This window comes from Dermacentor albipictus, chromosome 1, assembly GCF_038994185.2.
Source record: "Dermacentor albipictus isolate Rhodes 1998 colony chromosome 1, USDA_Dalb.pri_finalv2, whole genome shotgun sequence".
Classification (NCBI taxonomy): Eukaryota; Metazoa; Arthropoda; class Arachnida; order Ixodida; family Ixodidae; genus Dermacentor; species Dermacentor albipictus.
The window spans coordinates 391662447-391687690 of NC_091821.1; the positions used below are offsets into that span (position 1 = coordinate 391662447).

The window sequence follows — 25244 nt, forward strand, 5'->3', positions numbered from 1 at the left end:
AGCATCTCCAGTCGTGTATAAGAGATTATTTAGCCAAGTTAATTAATGATCGATTAATGATTGGGTTAAGGTGAATGAAAGTAGAATTTGCAAGGCTTTCGCCTTCGCGTCTCTTCGGCGATAGCTAAGGACACCTGGGATTTTGATTTTCGTGAAATGTTCCATGCTTGCAAGTGAAGACTGACAACAAGCTATTGAGACTGTTCTTCATAGGTCGGCAAGCTCACTCATTAGTCGATTTACTGAGACTCACTCGGACCGAGCCGTGAGACTGAGTAAGCCAGGTTGAGTAGAACTTTGGGGAGTCCGAGTGAGGGCCCTAGGCGAAAATATTTTTGAGTGGGTATGAGGAGTTTAGTTTGCCGACCGATGCGCCAAGAAGAAGCGTTCTGAGCCTGTCTTTGTTCAACGTTCGACCAGCTACGTGCACGGCGTCGGTGGGGAGTTTGTAGTTCACCTTGTTTCCTTTGAAATGAAATGTAAGCTGATTTTATAAGCTTTATTGAATCACCACTTTCCTCTTGAACCACGAGACGACTCGGTATATTTTCGTTTTTTCCACTTTAAGCGATTTCAACAATAACAGGTCAGACTGACTTTGACCAAGAAGGACTGTGCTCTTGAGGAGGGAAATATCAAAACCAACAAGTACAACAGAGTGTACTCTTGTAACCTAAAGATCACGACCGCGAATAAATGCCGTCAAATTCTCAATACGTGCACGGTAACCGCTGCGACAAAGGGCACGTGAGGCCGCGGCTATTGCTAGGTGTCATGCAGCCGGAGCTGGATTGCGGAATCATTCTATATCTTCACACTCTGTTACGTCTCAACACCACCAAGGGTGTTAATTGAACGTTTGCCACGTGTCAAACCACCGCACCTCCTAACGAGACGTCAGCGCGGCGTGGACAACGACTAAAAGCGCTCACCCCACGATCACCTAGAAACTGGAGAAAAGGATGAACGGGAGGGAACCACGACAACGAATGGATAGGCGGAGCTAATTAGGCGAGTCAAATCACCACCCATTCCTCGGCACTTATCCAGCCGTCAAGACAGCGTGTGAACCGGTTGTTGCAGGGTTTCACGAAGGGACCTCAACTGCCCTTCACCTGGCCGACTGAGTGAAGAACGGGGGGAGGGGGGGCAACGTCGAACGAACCAGGTGTCGCCGGATGATTTCTTTCTTCCACAAATTCCAAGCCAGTTTCTTCGAGGCGGAGTTACTACGGGTTATGGATAGCATGGGCGTGGTATCGCAACGGAGTCGACGATGGTGATTCGCTGCTGGACAGTCTTCAGATTCCCTAGTCGACTCGCCTAAGGAAGACGACGGGATTAAAAGCAGAGACTTTTCGAGAGTGAGAACAGAGGGTCCTGATATGAACTGAGACGTTTAACTTGCTCCTGCATGGAGTGGGCCACCGTACTAGAGCCGTGTAACTAAGCCAATAAACCTTTCTTCCTTCATTTTCTACAACTTGACGGCGCAGTCGATGGGCTTGGTAGACTCCATGCTCCGAACGCCACCCTAGCCGCAACTCGCACTGTAATGGGAATGACATTATGGCACTAGCCGAGCTGATGGAACGGAATGGGAGCCCGAGATTGCGGAATGGGGTTGGAATGGAATGGGCGCCAAGTTCCTGAGCGCCAAATGTTGACCTTGGGAGAAACTACAAAAACGGTAAATTTGTCCAATTAGGCTAAAGTAGGCGTGGCCAGTTTATTAAATTTCTCAATTTGTACTGAATGCAGTCTCTCCGTATCGACTTATCGGAGACTATGGTATACCTTCTACACTTTTGAAAACATGGAACATTTTCTGGGTTACAAGGTTGACGTGGATTTAAAGACGGCAACTTTTACTTGTCAAGCATGATTCGATTTAGCAAAGAAGGTCTTTCACCTATTCATAACAAAGATGGAGGTTAACCCCGACATCGCGAAGAGTTGCACCTTGCGCAGGTCTACGGTGACTTGGAAAGTGCGCCATTTTTGTAACGTTGTTAAGACTTAAAAAATGTTTTTTTTTATGCGAAGCATATTACGAGGGCTCAACCCAGCTCCTCAGGCGCGGCGGTGACCATGAAATCACGTGACACCGTGACGTCACGACAGAGGAGAAGTGGCTTTGGCTCAACTCTTGCAAGACGGGCTGGGTGGGAATCGAACCAGGGTCTCCGGAGTGTGGGACGGAGACGCTACCACTGAGCCACGAGTACAACGCTTCAAAGCGGTACAAAAGCGCCTCTAGTGAATGCGGTGTTGCCTTAGAAACGCGCTGTTTCTAAGGCGTGCGTCTCTTGCTCAGGCGCACATTTCGTTGCCGCGCCGAACGCTGCTTTGCTCGACGCTCACCGCGTCCAATGCGGGGCGCGTAGTCGCTGCCCTGTAGCCCATTGTCTTACACCCCTTGGCGGGTCGACGGGAACGCTGTCGCGTTCCACTCTTGAAGGCGAAGAAGTAATGCATGAGTTGTTTCTTCGTCTAGCCGAACCAAATATAGCCAAGCAACAGCAGTTCACCAGGCTAAACAGTGGTTCAACAACTAAAATAAAGGCTAGTATGCTTCGCATCCTGGGCTTAACCTTACCTAAGCCACAGCCATTTTTTAATCCTGGGCACGTAATGGCGTAACTACAATAAACAAATATAGAGAAAGCTTTTTATTTGCTGGTATTGTAAGAGTGGAATGGATCACCTGAGCCACTCTAGGAGTGGGAATGGTCCAACTCTCACCATTCCGAGAAGCTGCATGTTCTGCATAGCCAAACGAAGCACAATGCTCCCCCACTTGTAGGAATCATTCCCGGGGTCCAATGTGTGTGCTTTCAACTTAACCAGCACATGACTACGCGTCACGTGTAGCTGTGTATGAAGAAAGATTGACGCTGGGTTTGGCACAAACCACTCGTTCTTCGTTCAGGAGCATCAATGGAGCTGGTTCTACTAAAAAAGCAGGCTGAGCGAAATATTAGACGATGCTTTCTTGCTTTGCTACTGGCCCGAAGTACGCTGGTGTAATTTATATAACACGTCAATTCGCGCTGCCTCCGCCACCGCTGATCAGTTCGCTCGCGACCTGATCTTGCATGTATATACCTGAAACAAAAGGAAAATTGTCTGTGCCCCTGCCAAGGTAATGAGTCGTGCAGACTATGCGCGTCGCGCAGCGTACATACATCGCATGAGCGCAATAAAAATGAAGGCGGAGCAGGTGACTATTCGGCCGTCGTCCGTGTTGTCACCCGGCTCCGCGAGGCATCTGCAACTGCCCGCACTCCCTTTCCCGAACGCGCGTGCGCCAGCCAATCGTCGCGCAGACGCCGTTCAGTCTAGACTTGCTGGTTGCCGCGGCGAGACACGTTTCCGATTCCCCCTCCTTCTGTTTCATGTCATCCTACTCTTCGACCCTCTGCGGCTCGCTGGATGCAGGTCTTCCCCACAGTGCCGCGAACGGCAGAAGTCGGAGCAGTGGCGCGTGAAGCAGACGACTGGACGAAGGCGATCAAGGTGCTTCCAGTGACTTACGTACCGGGAAAAGAATTTTCGTGTGCCTGCTTTTGAGAGAGGTCTCCACTTGTACGAGGCAGGTCACATTCATAGCACCATGTAATTAGCAGAAAACTAGTGCAATTTGCGCTGCAAATGCATTAGCCAACAGAGCTCACGGCGGTAAGCTAAGACGTGGAGCTCCAGCATGTAATTCCAGATGTTATTTTACTGTGCACATTAGCATCGTCACATACTTAATCATGTGAATAGGGGAACAGCAAGTAAAAAAAACCACGCGCAATGTAGGAATGTGTAAAATACATACCACTGGGTATGTACCCATGGGGCCGCTTGGGTGTGTGCCACTGGGTATATGCCCCAGGGGCCAGCGGGCATCTGCCGCACTTCAATGGACCTACTTTGAGGTCAACTTGGGTCACTGCAAGTATCCCAGTAACACCACACCTACACGGTGACATTCGCATAATGCGGTTTTTCGTGCAAATGAAGATCGTCGTCGACGTTGTGGCTTTTTTTTTAAGCTCTCAGAAAGTGCGTTCTTGCAAAGTATGACCGTCAACATTGCGTTTATGCTCTTTAAGGTATTTGCATGGGAAATATTAAGCTAAAAGACTTTCCCTGCTACCGAATCGGTCCACGAATACTGTTGTGATTTTCTAGTTAATAATACAATGACGAAGTATTTGTCAGAAGACCAAAAATATCACCAGAGTAACTGCGGCGGTTATGAGCGATAACTCGTAGGCTTGCGCATGCATTACCCGGCTCTAATGGCAGTCCATATGGAGCGGCATCTCTATGGCGGCATGTTCGTGTGGGTTCACGCCGCAGGAGCGCGACCACCTTCAGTTGAGCGTCTCTACAACGAACGACACTAGAACGGCATGACCTATACCCTGTTGTGTGACCTCTATAACGAAGGATTTCGCACGCTCTAGCACATCGTTATAAAGGAGGTTGAGTGTTCGACACGACTAGCACGTATACGTCACGTCCCACATACCACAAGCTAGAGCTGTCACGATTTGCCTAGGTTCGTGAACGAGGGAGGGCTCGAGGCGCCCTCCGTTAGACAGATGCTCCGCAGCGTGGTAGTGATGAACGATGACTGACCGCCGAGCAGCTGTGCTCGTCGGTGTTTATTGCGGCGCGGTGACCAATGTTGCCTACTCAGCCTGACGGGCCAACGAAGATCATGCCCAAGGCGGCGTCACATGCGAGTTACACCCCCTTACCCCCAGTTTGTTAAATAAAAGAAACCAACGTCCATGTTCAGAGCATAAGGCTCTGCTTCCGTCTTAGCCGGGTCGACGGTGCCTGCTACCGAGGCGAGTAACGGTCCGGTGGCCTCCGCGGTCGAGTACTCCGTCTGGGCACCGGTGTTGACGGGCCGAGTGTGGCAACGCCGGGTGCTGCCTGAGCCAGCATCGCACCGTCCGGAAGGTCTGCATTGGTCGGCCTTGTGAGTGGTGCAGGACTTGACACCGGCCCAACAGGCACCGCACCACTGGCAACGCTTGCCGCCTTCGAGGTGGGCGGTGCTCCACTGGAAGCGACTGCATGGTGTTGCCGCTAGTCCTCCTGCGGGCTGGAACTCTGAAGTGGTAGTCGAGGGTGCTGGCCAGGTCCCGAGGTGAGGCCTAACATGGTCAGCGTGTCTGTGCCACATGGCCCCGTCTGGCATGCGGACGAGCAGCGATGAGGCGCTGGCAGGAGACACCACCTGTACGGCGGATTAAGGTGGGCCAGGACTGAAGTTCCTGGCGAAAACTGGAGCTCCCGACTCCAGCTTCTGCTTTGAAGCTGGAGTCGGGAGTCGGAAATCTCTTCTGCTCCTGAAGCAGCCAGCTTCTGCTTCAGCTGTTTCAGGAGCACTGTGGATCGAAGGTCCGGGTGCAAGACGTCCAAGGGTGTGTTGACCATCCGACCCAGCAGAAGCTCACAGGGGGCACGGCCAGTGTCATCGTGAGGCGTGGTCCGGTATACTGAAACAGTATCCGGGCAATCTGCGTCCGGAAATCTCCAGTCTGGCTCTTCTTGAGCTTGTCCTTGATGGTTTGCACCACCCGATCGGCTGCACCGTTTGAAGCAGGGTGGTACGGCAGAACCATCATCCGGCAGATTCCATTCTTCGTCAGCCAGGCCGGGTACTCTGTGCTGGCGAAAGCAGGACAATTGTCGGACACGATGACGTCCGGCAACCCACGGGCGGCGAAGACCTGTCGTAGCGCTGCAATGGTCGCGCCTGCTGATGGAGTAGTGACAGATAGAACCTCCACCCACTTCGGAAAGGCGTCCGCCACCACGAGGAAGTAGTGGCCTTTAAAGGTCCCCGAAAAATCGATCCACATGCAGGCGGGACCAGGGTCTCTGTGGGAACGGCCAGGGGGTGATGACGTGAGGCCCGCTGATGCTCCTGGCAGATTTGGCAGCTCTGCACCATGTGAGCGATGTCCTGGTCCACGCCAGGCCACCAAACCGGGCCACCACCTTGGTCTTTCCCACGCCAAGATGACCCGCGTACAGCAACTGCAGGACCCTGGACTGGAGACTTTGTGGGATCACCACCCTGGAACTCCACAGTAGGCAGCCCTGCTGCAAGCTCAGCTCAGCGGCCTTGTGGCTATAGGCCTGCTGAACCAATTCCTTCCCACGGGCACCGCCTTGATCACCTGAGACAGGAATGGGTCCGGGCTGTTCGCTTGCGATACGGCAGATCTACAGAGTACCTCCGGGTACGCGTGCTCCAGCATGAGCACTTAAGCAGGTTCTGGAACGGCATCAGGCACCTCAGGTAGGGGCAGGCGGCTCAAAGCATCACCAGGTCCCAAGTCCTTTCGTGGACAGTAAACCAGCTGGTAACTGTAAGCTGCCAGCCTCAAGGCCATGCGTACCACTCGAGGTGATGCCTGCACGGGAACTGCCTTGTTAGGCCCCAGCAGCCCCAATAGCGGTCGTGCCCGGACGTTGTGCAGGTAGTCCGTGACCGTCTCTGTTTCCCGTGACCGTCTCCCGTGACCGGGAACTTCCGGCCCCACAGATACTGGTGGAAACGTTCGACACCGAACATGAATGCCAGGCCTTCGTTGTCCAGCTGGCTGTAACGTTGCTCTGCAGCATGAAGCTGACGAGAAGCAAACGACACTGGGCGTTCCTGGACATCCTTGTCACGGTGTGCCAGGACGGCTCCCACGCCGTACGGCGACGCATCTACGGTCAGGACGACAGGCTTGGCAGGGACGAAGTGTACCAGCACTGGAGCCTTGGTGATTAGCTCCTTGCTGCGCTGGAAGGCTCGGTCCTGCTCCTTGCAGACCCATTGGTGACCATCTCGAAGCAGAAGATGGTCACCGGAGGGCGGCACCACAACGGCTTCTGGCGGCAGCCCGGACCACGCCTAGCATGCCGAGTCTTGCGCCACCCGCTCCTACGGTGGGAGCAGCCAACGCTACCCTGCCCTCTCTCGAACACCAGTGGCCTCTTCAAGCTCCGGCAGCAGCCAGGGCACCGCAAAGGCCACAGGGGTTCTGTCGACCTCCTGTGTGGTGGGGACGAAGACTTCGTCGCTTGAGATGAAGTCAACGCGACGCACACATCGCTCTCTGGAGCGGGTGTCCAGTGCCTTGCAAGGTCCAGTGCCTTGCAATCCTTGCAAGAGCTCTTGCAAGGCACTGGACACCCGCTCCAGAGAGCGATGTGGCGCAAGACTCGGCACGCTAGGCGTGGTCCGGGCTGCCGCCAGAAGCCGTTGTGGTGCCGCCCCCCGTTGCACCACTTCAGCGAAGGATTTTTTCAATGTAAATAACGAGGATACCCTTTGTCGTGCTTCACGGAATGTTAAGTTCTTAAATTTTACGGTAATTATTTCCTTTTCTTTCTTCCAGGCTGGACAAGCTCTGGAGTATGCAGGGTGACTGCCGTCGCAGTTCGCACAATGTACCTCACGATTATTGCAGTGATCAGCAGAGTGACCGATTGTGCCACACTTTGCGCACATAAGCTGTCCTCGGCAGCTCTGGGACGCGTGAACAAATCTCTGACATCTGAAGCAACATCGTGGGTTCGGAATGTAGGGTCGAACATGAAGTTTTACATAGCCGGTTTCAAGAGTCTCGGGTAAAGTGGTTGAACTGAAAGTGAGTATTAAATGCTTTGTTGCGATTTCATTGTCATTCCGTCTGATTTTGATGCGCTGCACATGGATTACGCCTTGGTCCTTCCATTCATCCAGGAGTTCTTCTTCATTCAATGTCATTAAGTCTTCATCAGATACTACGTCTTTGACTGTGTTCACAGTTCGATGTGCGCTGACAGAAACAGGGATGTTACCAAAAGCTACGAGATGTGCGAGTCTGTTGTACTGTTTTTTGTCTTTTAGTTCGAGGAGCAAATCCCCGCTTGCCATCTTTGTTACATTATAACCAGCTCCAATGGTCTCTTTTAGACACTTGGCCACAAGGAATGGGGAAATTGTTCTAGCTTTTGTGGCTGTTTGTTCACAGTGAAGGACGTGGAATTTCGGAAATGTTTCTTTGTTTCTGGGTAAGAACAGCGAGGTTGCATCGGTGCGTACCCTTTTCGAGGCACGATCGGGTGAAAACGGGTTGGAGGATCCCATTAAAAAAAGTGAGTTGTTCGGCAACAGCGTCTGCCACCCACCACGGAGCCCAACAAGGGGACGTGGCAGAACATGTAAACAAGTCTGCACAGCGCCAGCAGTATGCCGTTACTATAACCCATTATGGTATACCCAAGGTAGGACAGCCACACCAGGTTAACCCTTGCCGCCAGGAAAAGTCGAAATGAATGGAAAAGATGAAAAGACAGGAAAGATCAAAAGTGGAAGAGAAAGACGAAGATGAGGGTAGAGAGAGACAGGAAAAGGCGACTGCCGGTTTCCTCCAGGTGGGTCAGCCTGGAGGTGCCGTCTGTGTGAAGCAGAGGCCAAAGGGGTGTGTTGCCTCCGCCGGGGGGCCTTAAAGGTCCCGACTCCCAGCATCGGTTCAACCCCAGGGAACCCCTTTCCCCAGGCACGGCTAAGCCGCGCACGGCTACACGTGGGAGGGTCCAACCCTCATGTGCTCGGGTACGTGGTGTCGCAACACACCAAGCGCCTGCTGACGCAGACGCCCCTGCGGGGGTGGTATTCCGTCAATGCAAACAGAAAAAAGTAAAGCCAGTTCCACGCAGTGAAAGCTGTCAAAACAGCGAAGCTCGTGGTCGTTTTCTCAAGTTTGAACTCGTGGTTAATGCAATTTTCATTAAAGTCTTTTGTCTCGTTGTCGTCGTTTTGCTAGATTAAGAGCTTCGGTTCCGGATTGCGCACTCTTCAGTTGCGTGAGGTTGTGATCAAACCGGTCTTATCACACACTTTGCAGCTGTGGCCGCACTCACTGTCGAGGAATTCTCTCTTGAACCGCCAATCGGCACCTTCCGTGGGAGGAATCTCTCTGCGTCGACGTTTCTGCTCGGCCTCCTACTCTCGAAGTTGGGGGTTAGCTTGCTTCTGCTGGCGCTTGGCTCGGGTTGCATTCTCTCGAAAGCAGTGGTTGGCTTGCGCTTCCCGTTCTCGATCCTCTGCAGTAGCGGCTTCCCCTTGCTGGCGCTTTTCCTGCGCTTCTCGCTCTCAAAGCTCGGGATTTGCGCGACGTCGGCGCTATCGCTTTTGTGCGAGCTCCCGCTGCCGCTCGCGCCGAGCGGAATCCATGGGACAAAAGGGCGCGCGCCGGCGAAACACCTGCTCCTATACCTCTCATCTTCCCCCTCACCCGGCACGCACTCTGCCCCCCTGCGTGACACCGGACAACGGACGGCGAAGGCGCGACTTATTAAATGAGCGCAGCTGGCGGCAGCGCCTGCCGAGCCCGGCGTGGCCGTCACATACCATTATATTCGTGGGGCCGCCGGATGAAGGCCCCACCAGTCCAAACTGATCCGGGGAAGTGGGCGAAACCTCGCTGCGGAGCGCGTAACATCTGAGCGCATGCGAGTACTGTATGTTGTCTGCGATGTTGTCGTTCAGCGCGACTGACGTCATTTCACTTTTGCTGGTCGTGCTACGCATCTACGCTTCTGCGAGGTACTTCTGTTCTTTCGGCGGAGCCGTCGGACCACGTCGAGCTAAGCCGCACTTTCAGCAGTGCTCTCGTGAATCGGAGTTTGATTTAACGTCGGCGATACAGTTTTCGCGCGGGCACTTAACTTGGTGCCATGTAAGAAGGAAAAAAAGTCGTAATTACGCCCGAAAGGCGAAGCATCGATTGCAATAGCAAATTAGTAAGCACCTATACGAAGTAAGGATAGTAGTTTTATCGGTCATATAAACTTGTAAACATTCGCTAACCAAATTAACAGGCATGGTTTCACGCGCGCACAAGCAAACCTGAACGCATCTCACTCGATGACAGCGGGAACTCGCTGTCAAAGCACTGGATTGAGGAGGCGCGGCATCAGCACCTTCTTGACGATTCTCGCTTCAACGCGATTTAATCGGCGAACACACAGCGCATACGGATCTATCTATATGAGCACTCGGCGCACTGTCCCCAACGCAGATCGCTTTCAAGGTAGGGCCCACGCGGCCGCGCCATACGCAGCAGCCGCCGTAGTTGAACCCCATCCCCCCGGTGCCTTCCGCGCGACGAAAGACGGCGCCCTTCCTCCCCGTTTTCCTCCCTTTCGAGCGCGAGATTGAGCCGTCATCGTCGGTATACAGCGCGCGGCGATGTTATCGCCCTTGGACTATACGGAACGCCACGGCGACGACATAAATGCGCCTGGAATGTCCATATAATTGTTATCGCAACAATAATAATAAAAATAATTAAAAAGAACTAGCGATCTCTGCTTCCTGTAGGCGTGCTGACTTTTGGGAGTAGGCCCTGAGCGGATGCTGGACCTTTTTAAGACGCGGTATACAGCGCTTAGTAGGCCCTCGTCGATATCGAACTGGAGTCCCTAATCGAACCTCGCCACGCGCTCTCTGGTCTACTCTCTCCCGTTCTGTCTGCGAGCTGTGCGGGTACAAGTTGCCGCTCGCGCATCGCATGATGCGCTTCTATTTCCCATCAGCCTTTCCTTTTATTTTGATGAGTAGGCTTCAAAATAGTAACGCAACGCTATTCTTCTTGCTTCTTCTATGTTTTGTGATCTCGCTCAGCGCGACTGAGAACAAATATGGATGTCAGTGCAGTGTCACTGGTGAAACTGCGCGTCTGGACTCATCGCCACTTTGCGTGATAGGCACACCTATATGCTATTAATTCTACGAGTCGACCGGAAGTCAAGAAATTCTCAGCTCATAACGAAACGTTCCGACAACCCAGAAAACAACACAGCGAGCCGGACTTTCCGCGGTGCTCTCGTGTCATTATGCGAAGTTGAACTTTCTTTGTGCGCGATTTTCACAGCGTCCCTTTTTGCTAACGAAACAGACATTCCTACCGCAGTGTCAGAAAGAAAGGGCCGATTTTATCCTGATCTGCCTTAGAAGAGCGCACGCAGAAACATGCAAATTAAAGCGATCATTTCTTTAAAAGATCATTTTAGCCAATTATATCCTTAAGGCACATAACTTTAGCACTGCCAAAATCGCGTGCCATAGTTTATTTGCAAGGGTGGCTGAACGGGCATGTTGGTAACGGGAGGAAACATCAAGGCGCCGTCTTATGTATATTCCTTTTTATAAAATAAAAATACGCCGTTGTCATAACTTTTGATTGTGCTAAAAGGCATTAATATTGATTACAATACAAACGCAGCATTGAAAAGTGGACAACGTTGCAGAAAGTTTGCAACGTTCAACCAATATTATTTCCTATAAACGCGTTCTTTTAAAATATGATGACCGAAAACACAAATACCAACACCACCCGAGAGTGATGCAAATACTATGAGCAGGCGTTAAGAACAAAAGAACAAAAAATTTTCATGGCGCCAAACGACGGGGAAAATGTGGTGATACGCATTCCTCTCGGCCGCCATTGCATATGGCTGCTCATTAGCATAATTCGCACGGCTATAGTCGCACCACAAATTATGGCGGAAAATCTCTGCAATGGCGGCCCAGCGCAACGTCAAATTGACGTTTACGAAACGACCCTTCCTGTGATGCTCCCCACAGCATATTCCTTCAGCCAATCAGCAAGCTGACATGGCGCCTATCTTTGATCGCCACCACATATTCGCGAAATCGCAGATGCATTGCCCTGGCTTCTGCGCGCTACCGCTCCCTATTTTTGAAGCGCTAACGTCGCAATATAGCTGCCAAGGACCAAAAAGATGTATTAGTCGATAAAATTTGCAGCTCTACGTCACGTTTCGTCATCCTGATGAAAACGCACAATTGCATTTTGCAAAACATCCGTTTCGCGGCACAAATTTCAAGGCACGTGAGCTCTCCACAGCCATTCAGAGAGTCAACATGGCGGATAATGGCGGCCATGCAGCCGCCATGCGAGTCGAAAATAGCGCCCCTGGATTTGCCTACTATCCGAGAAGGGCAATGCTGGTTCGCACCAAGTTGCACGGCCAGACTGGAGCACGCGAACGTGCACTCCAGCCCTGCCGTACACTCAAAGGTACGTGCATATTTCGTTTAACAATATTGAAAAAAAAAAAGATAATGCACTTACCGCGGCACTGCCCTTGCTCAAATTTCGTAGAAAAATCGCAATTTGGAGCTTCAGGGAAGTCTGCTGGGAGAGCTGCTGCATGTTCCAGGGGTGCAGGCAACAAGCGGCAACCCTCCCTAACCCGCTGCTTTCTGGAGCTGCCGGTAGGCGGCGACATAAGTTCATGCTTTCTAAAGCCCCTTAAACTTCGTAAAGTAGCGACACTCTCCACCTTCACTCCTCGTTTCCCACCGTGTCAAGCTCGCTATCCTTGCATGACGCCAAATCTACGTGTCCGGGGTGCCAAGTCAGGCGAAATCTCGCGAGAGTGATCGATATAGTATTACTGAAAGTTACCGCTCGCGAATATCACCCGGAATAAAGCTTACCTTTGCTCTCCAGAGTACTCCACTGACCATTACGGACAGGTTATGCGAAGCGCGTTCCTGTCCGAAATCTGCTAGGAGTTATTTTAACGTGATGCGCCATTTTGTCTTGTTGGCTCATCGAAGCTTCGCTTAAATCCCACAATTTGTGGCAACTGCAAAATATTCCGACAAATTCAAATTAAGATATTGCGTTTATTGCAGCTTTGTTATCGCTCGAATTTCGCAGCAAGATCGCATCTTTTGGTGCGCACTGTTCAGTAACAGGAGCAGCACACAAAGCTGGGCCAATGTAAGCCGAGCCCCAGGTCAGAACAATATCAACCCAACGCTGGGCCCATATTGGCCCCACGTGCCCAAGGTATCGCTGTCGTATGCGCACATTGCCACTGGATAGGCGAGCTGCAGAGACGTGGGCTGGTTTGGCTGCCCACCTGCTACAAAGTCTCGATGAACCACAGTAACGATGATGACGACTTTCAGTGAATTATGAAGACCGGCAAATCTTGTGAAATTTGAATAAGAACGAGGCAGCAGTTAGCACAAGATCTTTTAATGTTGTCAGGGCAGAAGCACAGGTCACTGTACTGCAAGGCTTGGTCGGCACTTGCTGTGTGTGCAAAAGACCATTCTACGTGGAGCAGTGCTGTTTGCACTTCAGATGTGGTTGGCTGTAGCTCCTGCACGGGTTCACGGTTGCTGCTGCTGTCACTTGGCAGCCCCAGAAGTGCTAACCATGCCCCCCCCCCCCCCCCCCAAAAAAAAAACTCAGATTACGTATGGTTGGCAACATTGACACAACCAGTTATATTGGTAGTTTGATCACTAGCAATCTGATGAAGTATAATAATTAGTTTTAAAAATAATGAGCCACACTCTCCAAAAGGTATGGACACATATTAGGAATTTTGAAGATTAAAAAACTAAATGCGCTCAAATAACAGAATTCTCGTCTACTACTATATATATCCGTATTTTCCTGGTCATGCCTGCAACAAGCATGAGCACTCCAAGCAATTTCCTCATAAATTTATTTGTATGTATACCTGTATACATGTACATACAATATATATATCTGTCTGTATAATCCTCAGTCAGATCTCAGTATCATTCTTTTTTTCGTTTTTGGGGGTTCTGCAAGACTTCAACATATTGCCAAAAGTAAAAAAAAAGAGCAATGATGTAATACTGCAGGTGTAGCCCTCCTCAATAAAACTTAAAAAGATGTCTGCATAATTAACACACAATCACAATTCACAGTGCATCGATGATAAAAACAACCTTGTCTAGCAGCAAAGCGAATGCACTTGTTAGTAATACATGAATGTGAATGGGGGAGCCAGTGAATGAATCAACACAAAACGCTATATATATCACAAAGTCCTCGCTGGGAATTTAGTCTACAGCTGGGGACTTGTCAACACCTCACCAGCTGAGGAGTGAGAGAGGAGATGGGGGCAACAATGAGAAACATTTCAGCAACGATGCCATGTAGTATAGCACAAAACAAACTAGCACCTTAAGAACACAAGCCAAGACATTAGTACTTTTCTTATCGCGCATGAAGCATGCGCGGATGTGTGTGTGTCTGTGTGTGTGTACGTTATTACAAGTTTCATGTGCATTGCCATGTGCTTATAATAAAAAAAAGAGAGAAAAAAAAGATGGAGTTGAAGGTGCGTCTATCCGCAAGTGTGTGATACTCCTTGTACTGTATATTACAGCTTCCAGACTATGCATTCGTACCATGGTCAACTGCGCGCAGGATGTTAGCGTGCTTGCCCCACAAGAAACAACGCGAGCATTGAAATAACAATTGCAGAAGCAAATATGCTGCAGACATTGGGAGTTCTTTTTTTCTTCCATCAGCCATGTAATTAAGTGGTGTAGGCACGTCAAGCATCAGTGTACTTGCTAGAAATTGCTTAATATAAAGAATCAAAACAAAGAATTCACAGCCTAGATATTATATATGTACGAACTTGTGCAACAGAATGCGAGCTATGCAAATAATTTACTAAAGTGAACAACAGGGAAGGGGCAAGATTTCTGCTACTGTGGGGTTAAAATACTTCTGGCCTCTCTCTGTACATGGGTTCTGCATCAGACGATGGAACAGTTGACCTCCAGTTTGCAAGGAGCGGCGACTACTGTGGCTCTTGTGCCACGGCTTGAGCTAAGCGCACAGTTACCGCTTTATTTTTGTGCAGTCACAGCTCTAAACTGAACAAGTCACAGCAAGCAGCTCAATGAAACAAACATGCTTTTTCTACTTCAGACGTTCAAGGCAGACAAGGGTGATAACAGCAACAGCAGAGAATCATCTTGTCATGACACACAATTTACACTTTCATTAGAAGCCATGCAAACTAAACTGCAGTTTGCAAGCTTCAGTTATGGTTGCTGCCACGTAAAGTTTACATGGATAACTTTTGACTGCTGTGGCCTAAGGTGTTGAGAAACGCACTGTCAAACAAAATGCATTGATGTGCCTAATGTGTTCTGGTAGCCTTTCTTGCACTTACATTTCTTCAAGGACCATTCAAAAAGTAGGCAAGCCACATGTGGCCTGAGCATATGATAACAAAAATAAAGAGTTAAATGCGCATTTTGAGAACTGAGAAATCTAAGGAGATCAACTCAAAAAAGATAACAATGAGCTTGACAGTACAATATTACTGCTGAAATGTTGGTGAGCTCAAAGTGACTTCACAACAGAAAGGTTACTTGTTAAGTGGTCAACATTATTCTGGTCTAACAAAAATATGTCATGCACAACATGTGGCATCCATGAAGCTTCCACACTTAGGCTTGTCCTCAACAAGCAACTATCGTCACCAAATTTCCGTCAACCTTTCGCCACGACAGGCCCCACCTGCAGCGACCTCAAATATTCAACCTGTGTTTGCCCGACAACCTCTGATATGCAACATTTGTACTTTCTATACAAAGTAGTTCTCCAAACTTGAGACGCAGAGTGTGGTTGGTAATGAGCCCCTGATTGGACAGCCTGAGCACTAAGGTCTTTCCTAAAAGAAAGAATCGTGAACACTTTATCTTCTGTGCTTGCTGAAATGTACAGAGGTCTACTACCATACTCTTTGAATGGTCCCTTCGAAAGCAAAGCGCTGTATAAGAGGCATACAAGAAAGCCACAATTTGGAGAGCTAAAAGGAAAGGAATGCAGCAGTTGAATGGCACAATAATGCACCAACCACCTTGGTGAGGCATGTTTGCAAGCATCTTCTACTCGCGTTCAAGGGTGTGGGGCACGTGCTTGTATACTTCACGCATCCATTTGTGTTGCATTCGTATATTTTATGTACACTGTGTTGCAACCCGTGCAGTGCTTAAAGCAATGCCTTGCGCGACATCTCTGCACCGCCAATGCGACACATCTTCCAGACCTCTACGAAACCACCCACAACAAACCTAAAATGTGGTAGGAGAGTAACAGTAAGTTGGACAATGTAAAACACGAAAGTGCAACAACTGTGCGAAGCATGCTTGTTTTCAATAGCAGCACTAGAAAGAATGAATTCTGTAAAATCAATGTATAGCAACGAAAAAAAAAAAAAAATGAAGAGGATATTCATGAAGGGTGCTGCCTGCCCTCTTCTACTAGACATACAGGCATTATTCACCAAATTCATTCACTGAAAGCTATATGCCAGATATGCAAAAGTGAAGTTTCAGCAACACTACACCTCTGTCATGGCTTCCCTAAGGGGCAGAAGAGTGCCCCGCTTGCCAGCTGAAAAAACTACTTTAAGAAAAACAATAATAAAGATAATCCACACATTCCAGAATGTCATCAGCCATAAGAAAGGGCATGACAGTATTTTTCAAGTGCAGAGAGGACCTTGTGTTCTGTAAGCTCGGGTCATATAAGCAACTTCTACCTTAGCTTCCTAAGTTTCGCTTGAATGATTACAAAAGCTGTCCAGTTTGGGTTTCTTAGTGCTTCCTGTAATTTATAGTCTAGTTTCCTTCCACAGTATGCCTGTCACAAGCAGCCACGCAGATCATGGTTTGTAAAGGTGCAGACAGCATCCATGCACTTAACGCATTGCAAATGAAGTGGCAAAAATATGCGTCTAACTTCTATCCTGAAACATAACAGTGGTGCTGTGTTGCATCGCCTTTTTGCACTGCAGGCTATGCGGGGAAGCTAGAAATTTTACAGACCGGCCCATCCACGACTGTTTCGGTCCTGTCATTGTCACAAGAGAAGTGGGCATGGAGAAAAGAAGGCAGGCAAAGGATGACACATTGCAGGTTAAAGTGGATGAAAGGGGGAGAGAGTGGCTGGTAGACAAGAAAGTGATAATATGATACAAAAGGACGCACAAAGAAACAGAAAGAGACTTAGAGCTGCGGCCACTGCTCTTCTCTCTGTGCCATGGTGACTTTGCGGCGGGTGACGGCTCACTTGGTGTATCACGCAACACCACCCCACCCAGCGTCAGTGTTCTTGCTGCACACGCGCACATTCACACACCACTGTCATTCACGGTGAACGCCCTCGGTCGATTGGAAAAAGAAAAATGCCTCCTGCATTATGGCTCACACGCATATAACCTCTTCTCTCTCATTCTGCGATGAAGGATCCACGGGTTGAACTTTTTTTCCTTCATGAAAGCCACTTTTTTCACGAACAAGAGAAATCATCTGGAAAAGGAGTACGTTCCCCTTCACCCGTGTCTAGGGGCATCGTCCGATGGCTGCCATTCTCTCACAGCTTCTCTTTTGCTGCTACCCAGGCTGACGATCCTCCATTAATGTCGATTACGTGCTTGACCTTTTTGTAGATCTCCTCGGGCGTGTCCCCTTGAATTATCGCTGAGAGAAATATTAGAAAAATATGAGCTGTCACTTTTTTGTGTACATGTCTCTGGATAACGCATACTGTGGAAATTATGCACCTGGCAAAGCAAAAGACAGATGAGGAAGTGCTTGTCTATAAAGATACACTGTGACTAAGTAGAACTATACCGAACACTGTGACAACTATTCAGCATAAAATTGCAAACATGCGGGCATGTAGGCAACTTTCTAAATTAAATATAGATTATGGGGTTTTATGTGCCAAGACCATGATATGATTATGAGGCCAGCCGTACGGAGAAACTCTAGAGTTTTCTTACCACCTGGGGTTCTCTAGAGAGAGAGAGAGAGAGAGCGTGCCCCAATGCATGATACACATGCATTTTTGCATTTCACCCCCACATAAATGTGTCCGCAGCAACAGAGGCAACTTTCTGCAAATTAAGCTATGAAAAAGTTATATTGTAGCTTACAATGTGCAACAAAATGCCTCATCCCTGCCTTAAGAGTGCTTGCTTTTCAAGGCTATAACTAGCAGCACAACTACATTACCATTAGGAGTAATGACAGAAATAGGGAGGTAAAATAAAGAGTTTGGAAAAGTGAAGTGTGGTATGCTTTATGCCTGCCATATGTACCGCAAAATTATGAGCAAGCGCGCCCCCCTATGATGAAAGATATTTCAAGAAAGTTTGCGGGGGTGGCCCTTGCTGGGTCGCAGACCGAAATTCAAAGGCTGTCGGCCCCAAGTACGGCAGCCAGTGTGCTAGGCCTATACCGTCTACCAACGATCGCATGCTCGTGTGGCTTGCTCGTTCGCTTCCGTCGGCGTCGATAAAATCAAATGTATATATTAAGTGCGACATATTTGTGTACACGCTGTGCTGACCAACACAGGCACTTCGTTACGAGCTGCATGTGGTTGTGTCCCAAGTGCCACCAGTCTCCGATTCGACGTCCCAGTGAGCGAGGCCTGCTGACTTCTAGTCATTGGTGCCCGTCAACGGAGCTGACACGGAAACACGTCTATGCTCCTCGAGTAGTCACGTTTACATGGGCATCTTGTTCACAATGAGAGAGCTGTGCAAACACATTTGTTTTCACTTTATTTGTGAAGTCATTCCTAGCATCCACGCAGTGGTGCTGGTTCTGGCCGGAGCTACATGCTGCTCGCTCATTTGTACCATGTGTCCTGAATCGTCGTATGTGGCACGTCAGACTCCGACGCATCGTATGACGGATTGCATGGAAAATCGCACCATGTCTCTCGCGCTTATTTCACATGTGACACTTCACGCGTTTGACCAAAACAGCGACTGACGAAGGCTTTGGCTATGCAGCAATCTGGCTATGGTGAACTAGCACCTCGGCAGAAGTGTGGCTAAACAACAAATTTCTTTCTAACTAAACCGAGTCATGTTATCCAATTCAATATGCAATTTCGTAAAAAAATGGAAAAGAAAAACTGCAGCCAAGTGGTCAGATGCAAATGCATGAAGCAGTGAACAAGGGAGGGGGCGCTTGCTTCAGAGTTGGCGCCAATTTCAAATCATATGAAAGTGGAGAGAGGGGGCACACCTGCACGGGTAGGTGCGCTTGCTCGGAATTTTATGGTAGATTTACAATTCATACATGGCTTTGATCAATACTTGCCATGCAAGACATAGCTTGTTCTTGTAAATTATTAGCTAAAGCTGCATAACCAGGACTTTTCTAATATTACTGCATTTCTAATTTCAACCATTGCAATTGTGACGTCTTCAGGCCTTGAGGGTACTATGCATGAAATGAAATGTCTACACAGCAAGAACCATTCAGGCAAGGAGTGCAACAAAAACATACCAGTGAAATATTCAGCAAACTCCTGCTCAAGCTTTGCTGCTCGCTCAAAAGTTTTTCGTGCCTGTTCCTCTGTTATCCTTTTGTTCATTTCCCTGGAAAAAGAAAGAAGGACAATGCCAAACAACGCTTTACCTTTGTGATATTCCACTTAGATTATGGTCAAAGGAATAACTTTTTTTTTTAGTTTTTGGGCCTCTCATTTCTAGGTATCAGCCTAGATACAAGTGAACAAGGTGGCTCAAATATTTGTGAACAACAGTTAGAGTACGAAGCTGATAAGACATTGTTGTAACTCACCAGTCTTCGTTTTGTTGCAGCTGACCGTTACGAGAGTTTCTCCCTTCTCATTTCTAAGTGCAGCTCACGTGAATTTAGACATGCGCATGTTGCCCAGCCTAAACAGAATTAATGTGAGAACTTCTATGTTCTATGTTTGTACAGTAATTCTAAAGCCCAGTTTTGCTTGCAATTGATTACAATTGAGAAAACTCAGTGAACTGATTTTATGTTCACATAACAACATGGAACAATCATCCTCATCATAAGCCTATTTTTATGCCCACTGCACGATGAAAGCCTCTCCCAGCGATCTTCAATAACCCCTCTCATGCGCTAGTTGATTCCAAGTTGTGCCTGCAAATGACACACCGCAATAACCCTACCTAATGCAATTATTGATAGTGTGAGCATTCCAACTCCATCACAGTTAAATTATGCTAGACTAGACAGCTTGTCATCTCTTCACAGCAATTTACACTCCACTAATGTGAATTTAAGCACCCATTTCAATCCAAATTCAAGAGAACCCTGCTGCTAGGACAGTGTCCTATGAACCTTGATGGTCATCACCAATGTAATTTTATTTTTTCTGGAATGCAGTAGTCTAGTCAGGGCAACAGAATCATGGAGGGGTCAATTTGACATATGTGTATTCTCCTGAGTCCTGAAAATGAGGCGTTTTTTTTTTTTAAACACCATGGTTAGGTGCCAAAGCTACATCTTAATGCACTTGAAATAAGTGACCATCTCCTCATGTTTGCTGTGGTAAAAACCGCATTTTATTGCCTTAACACTGAGATGAAGATGAAACTATGTGTAGTACATTGCCATGTAGCTGCTGCATCCTCAATTTCACACATTCTCGAGGAATTCGAAAACACACTTCAAGGTTGCTTTCCATCGTCTGTGACAACACAGTGGCCTAGATCAATTTAGTGTCAAATTGCTCTAGAGCAGATTGAAAAGAATATGAGTGAACCACTTCTATATAGCTCCACATGCACCATGAGAAAGGATGAAGGCAATGTGTAGTATAATGTACAAGGGATCCAAGGAGTATGGAAACTTAGAAAATACAGTTGCTGACTGATTTTTCAGACAATGAGGGAACTACATAAATGCCGAAATAATTGGGCAGTCCAAAAGGAGTTTCAAGAAAAAAAATGATTAACCCCATTTTTCGTTTAAAACAAATAAACTCGTTTCAAATTTTTGTCTAGGGTTGTTGCTTCGAATAAATACCTCCATACAATTTCTTGATAGTCGAGGTTATCTGGATGCATTTTGGTCCCCCAAAGTATATTGTGCAGCCCAAAATGGATTGAATATCACTGTGCAGTGCTTTAAAGTGCAGATGTCACATGTGACTGCATTATGATGATGGCAGCTTAGGCCGTGTGGCGTGAATCCTGCTTGTGGCTTCCTGCCCATGTTCGAGTTTATACCCTTACAGCCAGTAAGCTCGAAGGCAAACTTCATATGTGCTAACAGAAGTTGCTGGCTGGTTGCCTGTGGACCCAAGTGATGGTTTAATGGCCATCAGTACAGCTCATGTGCAGGCTCACTAATTGCACAAATGCCCAGTGTTAGAAACATGGTGAGCTTCTCGTGAGGGTTAGCCGTCCACCATCATGCAGGCCGGTGGCAAATGGCTAAACTGACTAGACTGCTAGAGCTAACCAATGCTGTTTCGTTGGGAGTCAGTGACTGAAAGTTACTGGTAGAGGCTCAGTCAATGATGACCTCTTTACATTGGCTAAACAGCCCTTGTAAAAACGAGAAATCATTATGTCACAATATGAATAGCAGAAACTTTGCTCAAGCCTATCGAATGGTGGCCGGAAAATTGAGCGGGACACCCCATAAAAAACTGTAATGCCGTTAGACACAATTTCGTGACGTAACTCATGAAACAGTGGGGAAGTATGAATAATAGCGAAGGTCTGAACAATTGGCTAGAGAGTGTGTGTGAGTGTACCTATGTTCAATACAAACTTATCTAAAGCAGCAAACTTACATTATTGACTCGACTGACTTAGGCTTGATGAAGATGGCGATGGGTTCGAGGCCAGCCACTTGAAGCCTTTTGATTGCATTACCACTTACATCCAGAATGCAATGCTTTCCCTAAGAGAACACAGAAAGAAAAATTTACTTAGAAAGCTTGACATGAAAAGCATAACATGTGGTATAAACACAAAAGCAAACACCACATCAATATGAAAGGTCAGCTTTGCCAACAGGCTATGTAAGTATAGAAGGCAAATAGTGCAAATGAAGCACAAGTGGTTCGTTTAGGGTAGCAAAATGTGCCCTTAAGCACAATAAAAGGAAGTTTAGCAAAAATGAAAACTGGTTCCCAGACATGAAACAAAAGAAAAACGTTTTGATGCTATAGTACAGGTTTCTTTATTTAAATCACCTGCAGTGGATAGAGGCACATATTGGAATTACAAAACTGCAGCTAGCTAGTCAGTACTGAACGCTTGCTCATTTATCAGAAATCCTGATACTAGCACCAATTTCAAGATACTATATGCCCTCAATATGTGTTGTGCCTACCACAGTGGCATCACCCACATTACCTTCTCAAAATGACATCATTATTCACTGAGGGGCAGAACCATGTGGCACACCACTGGTATATTTCAAGGGTTGGAGAGTTTAAGCTAGTGCTTAGTCTCAAAATCCTTATTAAATGGACGTGCCTCAACTACTCACTGACTTCAACCGTGCAATTGCATCACATGCTGTAAAATAATTAAGCCTTAAGCACTTCTCTTGCATACTTTTGTTATTTATAAATGCACACATCATTAGCAATGCCACAGATAATGTTTGCCTAAAGCAAAAGGCCATATTTAAAGGTGTCTGCATGGCCAGAAAAATGGAACATTGGGTAAACACTTTCACCCGAGACTTACAGTTCGCAGCCTGAAAATCTAAGAGGTGACACAATTGCACTAATGGTGGTGCTTCTGCAGCATTTCACAGGCTAACATACACCTGCCCAAGCAGTTCTGTGCATTGTGCTTAAGATTGCTGAAATCATTCCTTATATCTCATTTCAATGTTCTCAATCATGTTCTTGGCCAATGGGAGCGTTGTCCATAAAACATGGAAAAGTCATTGTATCATCACTAAACATTCACAAGTTTTAGGCTGCAGTGAAAATTTTTAATGCGAATATTTCACCTTCAGCTCCCAAGTTCTCTGCAGAGGAACTGAAGTGCACATAATTTCATGTTTGATCTTATTGGTCCACATTACTGCTCTTAATTTATTTTTTAAAAAAAGTACGTATATGCATGGCTTACCTTTTCTATTCATGCAAAATTTAAAAGTGGAAAGCTTGTTCTCAAGTAGAGGTTCTCCCTCAAAACAAAGGTAAGTTAGTATACATTCCTGTCCAAGTAAATTGTAAGAGGAATGCAAACCATAAAGAATTTAAAAAATGTAGAAAGAACCACTTCCTGAATAAGTAGCTTCTTTTCGGTGATATAAGCATGAACTGGCAGGCCGAGCACAGCTGGGGCTTAGGAGTTAATGGGTAACTGTATGCATAGCATGCGCACCTTCTCAGCCACTTCCCGAACAGAGGCAACGCTGGTGCCGTAGAGGTTGTCATTGTACTGGCCAGCCTCGATGAAGAGGTGGTTCTGGATGTCTCGTTCCATCTGTTCCCTTGAAGCCACAAAGTGGTAGTCACGTCCGTCCACCTCGTAGTCACGCTTTGGTCGGGTTGTGTCTGCAAACATGGCACATCCAAAGCACATCTGTACATCCGATAATGACACAGCTCGTATGTAGGCTATGCAAGCAGTACCACTACAGGCCATGGAATTCCCACTAGTGCAGCAGAAGGGACGAAACTTGAAGTCATAAAAGCCTAAAGGTATTCACACAATACACTTTTCTACTTGCTCCCTACTAATCTGTTAGCATTTGGCTGCCGATTTCTCGGACTTGGCACTAGTCAAGAGCTCAAGGAAGTGAGTGCAAGCAAGGTCCTGTATTGTGAAGCTAAAGTGAAGCTTTCTTTGGCTCTTCCCACCAGTTTGAGTGGACGTATGTATGTCCGCATAAACTGAGCGGATCCTGCAGACATTGTAATCAAAGGTGGCTTGGTGGACAATCTCGATATGAGTGCACGATGTGCATCTTGCATAAGCTTTAATGTGGATTGTAGCATGGGCCAATCATGGAGGCAGGGCACTGTCACAGAACACCACATGTTTCATAGCATTAGCTAACACAGCAAACCAACGATTGTTCCAAGCAGCGTATCTCAGCAGGTCTACACAGAAGCTGTAGCTTGACCCTGAAAATCACCCTGCAGTGGTTTCTGGCCAATTTTTCTGGGCAGTAGAGCAAAGTAATGCAGCAAATGTCTTGCACATTTTGTGGAAATGGAGAACAGTAAAATGACAGCACAGATGTAAGAAAGCGAACCCAGGATCCTGTATTTTTTACTGAGAACTTCGATACGCCTTTGCACAGCTTTAACCATGAAGAGCGAATAAAAAGCTCTTGCTATACTGAACTTGAGGAAAGATATACATACGTGGAACACAGGAGCCAAATTTTTCCGGGTACTCCGATATCAAGTCATCGTTGATTCTGTCTTTTAAGGGTCCCAGGATTATTATGGGCCGTGTGTAGGAAACTGGCAAAGCAAACAATTACAGATAGTCTTAGTTATCACAAAAAGAAAAAAGAAAAAAAAAGAGAGAGAGAAAATGGGTGACGAGAGCATCACAGTTGAACCATGTGAGTGAAACAAAAGATACAAACAGTATCTCGAATAACAATGACAAAGGTTCACAAAGAACATGAATTAGTCAAAAGTTGATAATGCAATATTCAACAATGGATAATTACTAAGCACAACGGCCCATAAAATAAACTAAGACAGATCCACAAATGAGATGAACTTGCATTAACAGCAAAAGCTTAACAATAGTCTGCAAATCTGCAACCTTACATACAGTGTTTCCAACTAGAAATAATAATATCCGGTAGTTGAGACTCGAAAAAGCTCTAAATGTCACGATACTAGCATATAAAATCTATCAGAAACCTGTTAACTATAGACAACAATCAAAATCCCATTCAAAACATGTATTATTGCATCTACATGGAACACATGAGAAAGAAAGGTTTCACTGGAAAAAAGTTATTTTAGTCCATAATGGGATAAAATATATAAATTATCAATATTAATATGATTTTTTTGTGTATGTGACGGTGAAGTGCAGAAACATGGAGAAATTAAACTAAAAAAAAATGCTTCCCTGAACTACAATCACTGGCTGGAGATAAGGTTGAACTACCGAGTAGTGATTAAAATTACAGAAATATGTCCTCCGTCTGAACTTGGTATGGTCACGCATCCTCTGTATGTATTCGTTTGCTGGCACAGCTGGGCCTCGGGTTGGTGCCATCTCTGACCCCTTAGACCTTCATCGTGCCGATGCGATGAACAAGATTAGATTATGGGGTTTTACGTGCCAAAACCACCTCCTGATTATGAGGCACGCCGTAGTGGAGGACTCCGGAAATTTTGACAACTTGGGGTTCTTTAACGTGCACCTAAATCTAAGTACACGGGTATTTTCGCATCGAAATGCGGCCGCCATGGCCGTGATTCGATCCCGCGACCTCGTGCTCAGCAGCCCAACACCATAGCCACTGAGCAACTATGGTGGGTGATCTGATGAACAATGTGCTTGGACAGCGTGCAACTGAAGTAACCTTTATCATTTTTTTCAGAGAC

At 47.2% G+C, this 25244-nt stretch overlaps 1 protein-coding gene across 16 annotated transcripts in view; it reads right to left on the bottom strand.

Annotated features, from left to right (window-relative positions):
• Nucleotides 1-13533: 13533 nt before the first annotated feature.
• dlg1 (discs large 1) overlaps nt 13534-25244 on the bottom strand; it is a 764145-nt gene continuing 752434 nt past the window's right edge. For all 16 annotated transcript variants that reach the window (XM_065447249.1, XM_065447255.1, XM_065447241.1 and 13 more), the window contains 5 exons: nt 24033-24134; nt 23044-23216; nt 21486-21595; nt 19190-19281; nt 13534-17362 (listed from right to left, as the gene is read on the bottom strand). In XM_065447249.1, coding sequence (XP_065303321.1) covers nt 17256-17362; nt 19190-19281; nt 21486-21595; nt 23044-23216; nt 24033-24134 — 584 coding nt within the window. In that variant the 3' untranslated portion in view covers nt 13534-17255. The remainder of the gene's footprint in view (nt 17363-19189; nt 19282-21485; nt 21596-23043; nt 23217-24032; nt 24135-25244) is intronic.